General features: G+C 42.2%; 1 protein-coding gene across 1 annotated transcript in view; it reads left to right on the forward strand.

Annotated features, from left to right (window-relative positions):
- smc5 (structural maintenance of chromosomes 5) overlaps window positions 1-12,760 on the forward strand; it is a 29,698-nt gene that overhangs the window by 2,256 nt on the left and 14,682 nt on the right. Inside the window, exons 2-10 of the mRNA XM_029651568.2 lie at window positions 9,552-9,693; window positions 9,836-9,888; window positions 9,980-10,142; window positions 10,263-10,397; window positions 10,528-10,668; window positions 11,146-11,307; window positions 11,717-11,788; window positions 11,908-12,163; window positions 12,297-12,451. Coding sequence (XP_029507428.1) covers window positions 9,552-9,693; window positions 9,836-9,888; window positions 9,980-10,142; window positions 10,263-10,397; window positions 10,528-10,668; window positions 11,146-11,307; window positions 11,717-11,788; window positions 11,908-12,163; window positions 12,297-12,451 — 1,279 coding nt within the window. The remainder of the gene's footprint in view (window positions 1-9,551; window positions 9,694-9,835; window positions 9,889-9,979; window positions 10,143-10,262; window positions 10,398-10,527; window positions 10,669-11,145; window positions 11,308-11,716; window positions 11,789-11,907; window positions 12,164-12,296; window positions 12,452-12,760) is intronic.

Here is a 12,760-nt window from a genome sequence, read left to right on the forward strand (position 1 = left end):
CTCCACTCCTCCAATTACATGACATCCTCGTAGCAGCTAGCTATCTAGCTAACGTTAGGCTCTGTGTTTTTAGCTTGCTACATAAATGGATACGCTAGCCTATTAGCAACGTTATGACTGACTTGTGATCATTACCCTTGCTAGTTTGATTGTATTGACATTCCCAGCCTTAGTTATATTTATCAGTTGTTGTCCAAAATATTGAGTCATTGACACTGAAATCTGAAATGGTGCATCCCGAATGGAGGCAGTAAACAATGTACCAGGCCAGCTGTGATATACAACCTGTTAGTAATATTTTCTTTGACTACCAACAAATGTATTTGAGTTAAACTACATTGCAAACTGGATGCATGTTTTGGATAATAAAAAATTAATTGTGCCGGCTTCTCTTTTCACTCTGCCATTTAGGATAGTATTGTGGAGTAGCTACAATGTTGAGCCATCCTCAGTGTTGTTCTGTCACATCCATTGAACTCTGTAACTGTTTTAAAGCCACCATTGATCCCGTAGTGAAATCCCTGAACAGTTTCCTTCCTCTCTGGCAACTGAGTTAGGAACGATGCCTGTATCTTTGTAGTGACTGGGTGTATTGATACACCATCCAAAGTGTAATTAATAACTTTACCATGCTCAAAGGGATATTCAATGTCTGCTTTTATATTTATTTGACCCATCTACCAATAGGTATCCTTCCTTACGATGCTTTGGAAAACCTTCCTGGTCTTTGGTTTAATCTGTGTTTGTAATTCACTGCTCGGCGGAGGGACCTTACAGATATTTGTCTTTGTGGTACAGAGATGAGGTAGTCAGTCATGTCAAGCACTATTATTTCACACGCTTATGTGACTTGTTAAGCACATTTTCATTCCTGAAATTATTTAGGCTTGCCATAAAAGGGGTTGAATACTTATTGACTCAACATTTTGTTTTTAATTCATTAAAAACAATTCCACTTTGACATTATGGGGTTTTGTGTGTAGGCCAGTGACACTAAATCTACATTTGAAATTGGTTGAACACAACAAAATGTGTGAATACTTTCTGAATGCTGTGTGTGTGTGTGTACTTTTGGTCACGTAGTGTATGTGGACACCTGCTCATCGGACATCTTATTCTAAAATCATGGGCAATCATATGGAGTTGACCCCCCCACCCCTGCTGCTATAACAGTCTTCCAAGAAGAGTGGAGGCTTTCTTTCCACTGGATGTTGGAACATTGCTGCTTGGACTTGCTTCCATTCAGCCACAAGCATTAGTGAGGTTGGGTGATTAGGGACATTGTCATGTTGAAACAGGAAAGGGACTTCCCCAAACTGTTGCCACAGTTGGAAGCATAGAATTGTCTATAATGTCATTGTATGCTGTAGTGTTAAGATTTCACTTCACTGGAACTAAGGGGTCTATACCGAACCATGAAAAACAGTATTCGATCATTATTCCTCCTCCACCAAACTTTACAGTTGGCACTATGCATTGGGGCAGGTAGCGTTCTCCTGACATCCACCAAACCCAGATTAGTCCTTTGGACTGCCAGATGGTTAAGCGTGATTCATCATGCTAAAGAACGTGTTTCCACTGCTCCAGAGTCCAATGGCGGTGAGCTTTACACCACTCCAGCCGACGCTTAGCATTCCGCATGTTGGTCTTAGGCTTGTGTGCGGCTGCTCGGCAATGGAAACCCATTTCATGAAGCTCCCAACGAACAGTTCTTGTGCTGTTGTTGCTTCCAGAGAAAGGTTGGAACTCTGTAGTATGGGTGGTAACTAGTGGTGCAACGGATCACAGAACTCGTTAAGGATCGGATCCCGGTTTTGAGTCAACGATCTGATAATTTTTTCGGATCAGCATGAAACTGGGGGAGACAACTTTTGCATTCCAATTATTACTTAAAGAACACTTAACGCAAGGAACTTAAGTGTTTAAGTAAATACTTAAAATAAAATATTCAATACTCAATTGTTAAATTAAAGTGCAATATGAGGCACGATACCTTCTTCCGAACAATAATGAATGAAAAAATTGCCTGTCAACATCATTAAAAAAATAATTTTAAAAAGTAAAGTAAGCAAAGCAGACCTGAGCTTATAACTTCAAATTCTTTTTCAAAAAGATGAGGATGTCTACATTGTCTGGGGAGAGTGTAGAGCCCCTTTGCAGTCACTATGTCCCCTGCCCTCTCGCAAGTACCTGTAGTGCCAGGCTCAGCCAGGTAGCGTCTTGCCATCATGGCAATGTAAGGGTATTTACACTCATTGCTTTCCACCATGCCAGTGGATCACCATCCACTGGAATGCCGCTTGCTGCCTTGTAGGATGCCTCTGCATCTTTGATGGTGTTGGCAAATGTCTTGCCTGTGTCCTTGTTCGCAGAGGTCTCCCCGAAAAGCCCCTTCATCGCCAAATTATTTTGTGGATATTATTTGTCATATTTCATAGAACTATAATTGTGGCAATAACATTTAATAAAAAGCCATTCTTATTCCAAATAAAAAATGGATGATTCTAATACCAATAGCATAGACTAAGATTAGACTGCAGTATATTTATTAAGTAATTCACTTTTATTTATTTTTCCTCAGTGGCCACAATCTCAGTGGTGCGATCACTGTATGTCCTCTGGTGTAGGTTAGGGTCTAGGTGAGACAGGGACTTGAACCTTGGATCCAGTGCAGGTGATCTATGAAGGTAGTCCTGCACGTTAGGGGGTTATCTGGGGTTCAGGTCCTCTCTAATGGCAGCCTTGACATCTCTAATGTTGGTGCTGTCTTCCTCACTTGGGCCCATGGATTGTAGAATCCTTGTTTTCAGAGGTTAGGATCATGGACACAGACGGTGGTGCAGTTTCAGTGCTCAATTTGGATAATTTCCTGTTCATAAAGATCTGGCATGATCTTCATACTGAAGTGGATGTGCGATGGGATTTCCTAGCGTGGCTCAGCACTTTCACCATATTTTTAAACCCTTTGTTTTCCACAACAGAGTATTGCCTCATGTCTGCAGCGATAAACATCCCAATAGATTTGGAGATGGCTTTAGTCCGGTCTGATTTTGCAGCAAAGGGCTTCTTAAATTCCGCGGTGAGAAGTTGTCTCTTGGCGGAGTTGCCTCCCGTCACTGACACAACGGGGTGATGATTGTTTAAATGGGTGTCCATGCTCGATGTATTTCCATGATTTATACGGCTTTCTTGTGGCGCAATGCCTACACACCTTAATGGTGTTGTCTACCACCCTTCTGTCATGTTTGACAGGGAAGCCAAAATGCTCCCATACATGAGACTTAAATCAAGCAGGAGGCTTTTCCAGTTCTTCAGCTCCTCCTCCTTTTTTCCTTTGCTTTTTGCAGCGCGAGCATCCAGGATTGATTCGGTGGGATTCAACATGCCCCGTGAACAGTACACAACTGCTTTTTAAAAACAATCAAATCAGGCTTGGTATACTGGCCATATACCACACCTCCTTATTGCTTAATTATCCCTCTGAAGGGTATGAATTAGGCTGTTTTGAGAAGGGTTTGAATCCTAAGCAACTACACATAGTTAGAAGTCCAATACCAACATAGCTGTAGGGTTTGAATCCTAAGCAACTACACATAGTTAGAAGTCCAATACCAACTGTAGTAGGTCAAAGCTGTGTGCTGGAAAGTCTTGGTAGAGTATGGGTGGAATTGGCATGGTGGTGCTCATTGTTACTTAACATTAATCTGAAGACTTATCTAATCGACTAGGTTTAATTGTTACCCTTTAATTTATTTTTTAATTAATCAGGTAAAAAATTACCTCCATTAGAATCTGGGGCAACACGAGAGCGGATCTTTAGTTACCATCTCCCGAATTATTAAACTTTAAAAGGTATTTTACCTATCACATCTATAAACAGTCAACTTATTAATCATAACCTTGTATCATATCATTCTGAACAGTCGTTACCTCCTTGCATCTGTAAAAAACGTAGCCTTACGATTCAGCACTACACATTGGTTTATTTATTTATTAGCTAACTAAATGGAAACACAAGATTAACCTACACACTTAATACGTTAACAGGTCCCTAGCGGACTGATAACAATATAGCTGCTTGTTACAAAAGACAGGGGGCGAGACACTTAACGTTGGTACATTATAGAAACTATTCTCACTTACAGCACTCCTTTACTTTACACACAAACCGCCGCCCGCTTGGAGTAAGAAATCATGAATGTATTTACGTGAAAATGCCTTGGTTCGCTGTGTATCTCTGAACCGTGCCACCTCTCTGAACCGGGCCTTTTCACAGCATGCTTCATGCTTGTAAGGCTCTTGATTGTCCAAAAGGGGTCCCCACCAGTCTTCTACTGTTTTCCTCTGCAGTCGTCCGGTACCGGTGATTCGTCGTGTAGTCCTGAACAGAACTAGTTTATTCTACTTCCATTCGCTCCTGAAGCTTATTTTGAAGGTAGGCAAGCCAGCCGTGCCGATGGTTCCCAGTGGGCTGATGAGAGTAGCGGAAATACGATGGTTTGAAAAGAGTAGTAGAATGGTCCCCGTGGGTGAGGGGGTCTGGTTGAAGTTACTTATTGCAAAGCTGATCTGATCTATTTGGATCCTCACTGGACAGTCATGACATCGTGAATTTCCTTTTCTTGGCTTCAGACCAATTCCTATTCTCACTTTAGCTATCTGCCTGTGACTGTAAACGGAAGACTGACACAACAAACCTGTTGTCACTACAAAATCGGTCTGTGCTATCTGGAAACCCTTGACGTATATCCAATATAACTTTACCTTTGTGCAGAACTACTGGCTCTCTAAAGTCGGGTAAACAATAGTTTCCTGTTGATGTTTTGTCTAATTTCGAGCAGCTTATTCAACATTCGGACTTGTAAGGAACATATACACGATTTTGCAGACATTCGTTTCAGGCTGTATAAACAAATTCATTATATATTGCAGCCTGATTAATCAGACTACCGTAATTTCCGGACTATAAGCCGCTACTTTTTTCCCACGCTTTGAACCTCGCGGTTTATACAATGACGCGGCTAATTTATGGATTTTTTTTCCGCTTTCACAAGATTCATGCCGCCAAAAAACTGAGCACAGTCACATAATGTGACGTAAATCGAGCGCGCTCAAACTTCCCATCATTCTGATTACGGTAGTAATTTTGTCACCCTCATCATGGCAAAGACACGGAGAAATGCATATGATGCAGCTTTCAAGTTGAAGGCGATCGATCTGGCTGTTGGAAAAGGAAAGAGAGTTGCTGCACGGGAGCTTGGCCTTAATGAGTCGATGATAAGACGTTGGAAACAGCAGCGTGAGGAACTGACTCAGTGCAAAAAGACAAGAAAAGCTTTCAGAGGGAAGAAAAGCAGATGGCCCAAAGTATTTGCAGCCACTCGACATCAGTGTAAATCGTGCATTTAAGGTGGCGCTCCTTGTTCAGTGGGTGGATTGGATGACAAGTGGGGAGAAATCCTTCACTAAAACGGGCTGCATGCGAAGAGAAACTTATGGTCAAGTCTGCCAGTGGGTCCTGACAGCGTGGAGCATTGTCAAAAAATCCACTATCATCAACGGGTTTCGAAAGGCTGGTCTGCTGCGTGTTGAAGGGGCAGCATGAGCTCAGCGGGGTATTTGCCTTCTGATGAAAGTGACGAGAGCGACAATGAAAACGATCCAACATCGGATAAAGCAATTCTGAGGCTATTCAACTCCGACACCGAAGGAGATGACTTCAGTGGTTTCAGTGCACAGGAGGAGGAAGATAGTGACCAAGTTCATTTGTTTCAATGTACCGGTAGGCACCTGCGGCTTATAGACATGTGCGGCTTATTTATGTACAAAATACATATTTTTTTTAAATAATTCAGTGGGTGCGGTTTATATTCAGGTGCGCTTAATAGTCCAGCAATTACGGTAGCTAGCTGTGAGATGTTGCTGTTTTGCAGAGACGCCTGCTTGGACATGGACAACCGAGTCAAAGATTATAATAAATAATCTGTGACAGAGTCTTGTAACCATCTAGCTAGGTAGCTAAATGTTGCTGAATTTGCATGTGTCCGACAGAGGTTGTTTTATTGTAGCCAAGGCTAGTTAAAAATCTTGGTTGTGAGGTGTCCTGTTCTTTCGACCAATCGATTGGTCAAAATGTTTAACCTTATTCTCCATATATAGTTTGAATAAAATCAACTACAGATGCACTGAGTTTGTCTGATGCTTTAAGCACGCTGTTTGATTAAGTAATTACGACACAAAAATGACTAAAGAACCCGATGGTTACACTGTTTAAAATAAATGACAGCACGTGCCTGTGAGACTGGTGCAAGTTCTCTCCTCCCTACTGCAATGAAAAGGCACCACACCACAGCAAGTGTTTATTGCCGTGTTGAAGCAACATAATTTCAGCCATTTAGTTTCTTACTTATTTCTGACTAAAGTTCTCATACCGAAATCCCTATTTTGTTTAGGAAAACCTTCCCAGCCCTTGCTCTCTTTACATGAAACATGTGAGCATCGCATGCATGTGACCAATGGGGCCTGACCTATAGTCTATCATAATCACATCAATAAATTGGTTATAACAAACTCCGAAGACAGTAACACATGACAGCAAAATGGATACGGCGGATGTGGAAACTTGAAACTGGCAAATGTTTACTGGTTGCTCAAGAGGAAAAGGACAAGTCAGATCTGTAGAAGACATTTGCCTTAGTTGCGGAAACTACTGGAAACCAAGAAAAAGGAGAGTATTATGTGCCAAACAGTTGCTGTTAGATTACAGTATAATTTTTGGGGGGACTATTTGGAACAGTAAACAACACCAAATAAGTGTACCAGGGAGTCTGTTCTAACGGTGGAAAATATATAAAAATCCTTTATTACAGCAGACTAAAAACGGTTGCATGCATTTGTGAATTGCAGTTTATTTGTTTAGGCTAATTATTCAAAGTTACCTTTTAGTTAAAAAAACAAACACTTGATTGCATTTCAAAGCATGAATGTGTCGTATGCTGTGTGATGGCATGAACAAATGATTTATTGATATAGTAGCCTATATATATTGAAATATAGGCTTAAGACTAAACCGGTTGCGCTCTTAGTGGTTATACAAGGCTACAATACAAAGCCTACTGATGATAACATTACTTATTATAATCACGATCATAATTGTAATAATGAGCTCAAGAAAATGGAGGGTATAGGAGCGAGAGCTGTGGTACAATGTTTTTGGTATTTTATTAGAATCGCTGTTGCAAAAGCAGCAGCTACTTTTCCTCTGGTCCACATGTGACAAACAGGTGCTGTTAGATTACAGTATTTTTCTGCCTGTTTGGATCAGTGTAAACAACACTAAGTAATACCAGTCTGTTCGAATGAGAAATTGTGAAGCCTTTATCACAGCATAGCAAAGATTAAAAACAGACTAAAATGGCTTTATCCAACGTTTTGCCGTTGCATGAGGCTCGGCGCACATGGAATCAGTAGGTTATTCAACAGGCACTCAAAGCAAGATCTGTCTTATTTCTGTAGATACAGTACCAGTCAAAAGTTTGGACACCTACTCATTCGTGTTTTTCATTTTTACTACTTTCAACATTGTAGAATAATAGTGAAGACATCAAAACTATGAAATAACACACATGGAATCAGGTAGTAACCAAAAAATTGCTAAACAAATAAAATATTTTATATTTGAGATTCTTCACCCTTTGCCTTGATGACAGCTTTGCACACTCTTGGCATTCTATCAACCAGCTTCATGAGGTAGTCACTTGGAATCCATTTCAATTAACAGGTGTGCCTTGTTAATTTGTGGAATTTCTTTCCTTAATGTGTTTGAGCCAATCAGTAGTGTTGTGACAAGGTAGGGTTGGTATACAGAAGAAAGCCCTATTTGGTAAAATACCAAGTCCATGTTATGTCAAGAGCAGCTCAAATAAGCAAAGAGAAATGACAGTCCATCATTACTTGAAGGTCAGTCAATCCGGAAAATGTCAAGAACTTGGAACGTTTCTTCAAGTGCAGTCGCAAAAACCATCAAAAGCTATGATGAAACTGGCTGTCATGAGGACTGCCACAGGAAAGGAAGACCCAGAGTTACCTCTGCTGCAGAGGATAAGTTCATTTAGAGTTACCAGCCTCAGAAATTGCAGCCCAAATAAGTGCTTCAGAGTTCAAGTAGCACACATCTCAACATCAACTGTTCACAGTAGACTGCGTGAATCAGGCCACCGTGGTTGAATTGCTGCAAAAAAGGACACCAATAAGAAGAAGAAGAGACTTGCTTGGGCCAAGAAACACGAGCAATGGGTATTATACTGGTGGAAATCTGTCCTTTTGGTCCAATTCCAAATTTGAGATTTTGGGGTCTAACCGCCATGTCTTTGTGAGATGCAGAGTAGGTGAATGGATGATCTCTGCATGTGTGGTTCCCACTGTGAAGCATGGAGGTATGGGGGTGCTTTGCTGGTTACACTGTCAGTGATTTTATTTAGAATTCACGGCACACTTAACCAGCATGGCTACCACAGCATTCTGCAGCGATACGCCATCCCATCTGGTTTGCGCTCATTCCCACTATCATTTGTTTTTCAACAGGACAATAACCCAAGACACACCTCCAGGCTGTGTAAGGGTTATTTGACCAAGGAGAGTGATGTAGTGCTGCATCAGATGACCTGGCCTCCACAATCACCTGACTACAACCCAATTGAGATGGTTTGGGATGAGTTGGACCACAGAGTGAAGGAAAAGCAGCCAACAAGTGCTCGGCATATTTGGGAACTCCTTCAAGACTGTTGGAAAAGCATTCCAGGTGAAGCTGGTTGAGGGAATGCGAAGAGTGTGCAAAGCTGTCATCAAGGCAAAGAGTGGCTGCTTTGAAGAATCTATAAAATATTTTGATTTGTTTAATACTTTTTTAGTTACGACATGATTCCATATGTGTTTCATTGTTTTGATGTCTTCAATATTCTACAATGTAGAACATAGTAAAAATAAATAAATACCCTTGAATCAGTAGGTGTCTACTTTTGACTGGTACTGTATATGGATGATTTTATAAAGCCAGGCACATTAATAATAGTTTTGCTATTGATTATAGACCTAATTAAGGTGGTTTCCTCGTCTCTGCTGCTGTTGCACTACCCCATTGTTCTCAATCCCAATATGCTGGTTAACTTTGCTATTATGCACATAACAACATAGGGAAAGGCGCCAATTCTAAAGTGACCATATCCAATGTGAGAGCTTATTTGCTATAAAATAATATCTGATTGATTAGTGTTGTACCGTTATTTTTACATAATTTATATATACAATTTCTGTATCACATGTCTTAGTGATGGACTGTGCCATCCCCGTGGCCTCCGCAATAGATTAATCCACTGAGACGGGTGCGAAATATTGCGACTGCTCGACTAAAGAAATGCTGTTGGTCAACCGCGATATCGACCAGTCGACTAAATGGAGTCGGCCCTACTCTGCTAACTGAATGTGCTAACATTGGCTAATAAAGTTGCTGTACTTAAGTTAAACTGACACACTCCACTCTAATTCCCCCACAGGACCTATGACCACTCCATAGTTCACCCTGGACCAAACCTAAACATGATTGTGGGGGCCAATGGAACTGGCAAGTCCAGTATTGTCTGTGCCATATGTCTGGGTCTGGCAGGAAAGACTGCCATCCTGGGCAGAGGGGACAAGGTAGTTGGCTATTTATTATTAACTGTCCTAGCTAGCTACACTTAGGATATGTTGTCAAACTTTCCTTTGAATGATTTTTCATTATTGCATATATGACACTATTGACTTGTATTTTATTTTAACTTGGATATATTCTGACTAGGTTGGGCTGTATGTGAAGCGTGGGTGCAACAAAGGATCGGTTGAGATTGTACTGTAAGTTTGTTTTAGATTATTCAGAAATGCCAACATGGATTCCCTCTGTCTTTGTATAATAACATTGAGGGAACCCTACCTGTGTTTTCAGGCACAAGGCCAAGGGGAACCTGGTGATCAATAGAGAGATCCATGTGGAGAATAACCAGTCGACGTGGTTGCTTAATGGGAAACACTCCAGCCAGAAGACTGTGGAGGAGGAGGTGAAGGCTCTACAGATCCAAGTGAGCAACCTCTGCCAGTTTCTGCCACAGGTGAGTGTAAACTTGGAGGTTGTCTTTCTTGCTCATTTACTTGTTTTTTTTTTCTTACTCGATCCACTCATGTCAAACTTCAAATTCTCTGACCACCGTTTGTGCCCTGTGACTTTGCAGGAGAAGGTGGGTGAGTTTGCCAAGATGACCAAGATTGAGCTGCTAGAGGCCACAGAGAAGTCAGTGGGACCTCCAGAGATGTATGAGTTCCACTGCGAGCTCAAAACCTTCCGCACCAAAGAGAGGGAACTGGAGGTGAGAACAGTTTTAGTTCTAGCTCTGGATAAATGAAGATTAGTTGATTTTTCTTTTATAAAGAAGCTTTTGCTGCAGTGTGAATGGCTCAGGGAGAGTAAGTTCTACGGTAAGCTGTTTTGTTTGGTAGAATGTGTGCAAGGAGAAGGCCAGCGCCCTGGAGAAGTTCAAGCAGAGGAACGAACGGAACAAGCACGACGTGGAGCGCTACTACGAGAAGAAGAGACACCTGGACAACATAAAGATGCTGGAGAAGAAGAAACCCTGGGTGGTGAGTGGTCATAGAGAGATGTGACACCTGGGTCATATTTATTAGTTCACACCAACGTAAACAGTTTATTCACTCTACAACAGGGATATCAAACCCATTCCATGTAGGGCCTAGTGTCTGCAGGTTTTTAGTTTTTTGCTTTCAATTAAACCCTAGACAAACAGGTTAGGGGAGTTCCTTACTAATTAGTGACCTTAGTTCATCGATCAAGTACAAGGGAGGAGCGAAAACCTGCAGACACTCGGCCCTCCGTGGAATAAGTTTAACGCCTGTGCTTTACAATGTGGGGGAAACGGTTTATTGCAAAACATTTTGCTACAGTGTGCACTTACGAATACAACCCTATAGTCATTTATAGCTTGTTAAAAGAGCCTGGACATGGATAGATACTCCTCCATTTAAAAACAAAATGAATATGTAAGTATGTTATGTCAGCATTCATGTTAACAATCTTTGACAACCCTCTGTTCTTTCCAGGAGTATGAGACTGCCCGTAAGGAGCTGGAGGGGGTGAAGAAATCCAGGGAGGACGCCAAGAAGCAGCTGAAAACCGTGAGGGAGTCCCAGGCCCCCATGCTGAAGAAAATCCAGCACATCGACAGTCAGCTGAGGCCCATCGAGAACCAGATGAAGGACAAGGTCAGAGACTGGCTCCCTGGGCTTTGTAGCTGGGCTGGATGGAGGGAGAGGGAGGTCCATTTAGCTCCAGGCTCGCAGCTTATGCCTTTTGAGACTGGGCCTTGGGGAAAGCATGTGTTGTATTTACTTGGTGGGTGATACTGCAAAGACATTTGGGAACCACTGTGTTGTCTAGCCCATAGACAACACAGTGGGGTGGCAGGTAGCCTAGTGGTTAGTGTTGGGCCAGTAACCTAAAGGTTGCTGGATCGAGTCCCTGAGCTGACAAGGTAAAAATGTCTTGCCCCTGAACAAAGCAGTTAGCCTACCAGGGAACAGTGGGTTGTCATTGTAAAAAAATAATGTTCTTAACTGTCTTGCCTAGTTACATTTAGACTGGTGCTGGTGATGCATCCTTGTTGTGTTCCAGACGGTCAGCATCAGGGAGGCCTCTCAGAAGTGTAAACAGAAACAGGACCAGCTGGACCGGAAGCACAGAGAGGTCTGGCACTTCTTCTTCTTCTTTTTTCTTAAACACATTTTTATCTATTTCTGCCTTATTGATACCAATGGAAATAGAATGACGTTTTAAATAAGTTTGATCCTCCCCTATCCCTCTAGATTGAGGATATCAAGCAGGCCTTCAGCCTGAAGCAGACAGAGGCGGCGGACCGGCAGAAGCGAATCAGCAACACCCGGCGCATGATTGATGACTTGAGGGCGGAGCTGGCTAACGTAGGCGACCAATCAGACGTGACGCCGCGGATCAATGCAGTGAATGCGGAGCTGAGGCGCATCCAGGAAGAGAAAGCAAAGATGGAGGGAGAAAAGGCCGACATGCGTAGGGAGAAGGACAACTTGAACGGAGAGTGTAGACGTAAGACACACACACAGGGTCTGGGGAGTTCTGGGTCTCAAACTGTCTTGGCACAGAGGCTCACTGCACCATTTTAACCATGGTGGAGCGTTACACGTACCATTTGACTTGGTGTAACTCTTGTTTCCTGTAGTGTTGAAGAACAGGCTGAGGAGTCTGGATGACATGATGAAAATCAAGGAGGAGAAGCTGAGAGGGCGCTCCAAGGATACCTACGCTGCCGTCCAGTGGCTGAGGCAGAACAAACACATCTTCAGTGGCAATGTCTATGAACCTATGATGCTAGTGGTGAGGGCACGCTACAGGGATTGTTAAGGCTATATGGGCCTAATTCTCTCCATATACTTTGAAGTGTCATTGTCAAGCGCCCCTCCTACTTTTCATTGTTTGCTGTTTCGTGGAGACCTATCTGAACTTTGAAGTTTTCTTTGATATGTTATCAACTAACGCTTCATTCTACACCCCAATATCCTAAAATGGCCACAGTAGAGTACCACAGTATGAGTCATAATACCCATTAAACCTAGCAGTCCAAGGAAATGGTTCCAATTGTTTTTCCACAATAAAATCTTTCCCATAGGGTATTTTAGAAACACT

This window comes from Oncorhynchus nerka, linkage group LG4 (genome assembly GCF_034236695.1).
Source record: "Oncorhynchus nerka isolate Pitt River linkage group LG4, Oner_Uvic_2.0, whole genome shotgun sequence".
NCBI classification, from domain to species: domain Eukaryota; kingdom Metazoa; phylum Chordata; class Actinopteri; order Salmoniformes; family Salmonidae; genus Oncorhynchus; species Oncorhynchus nerka.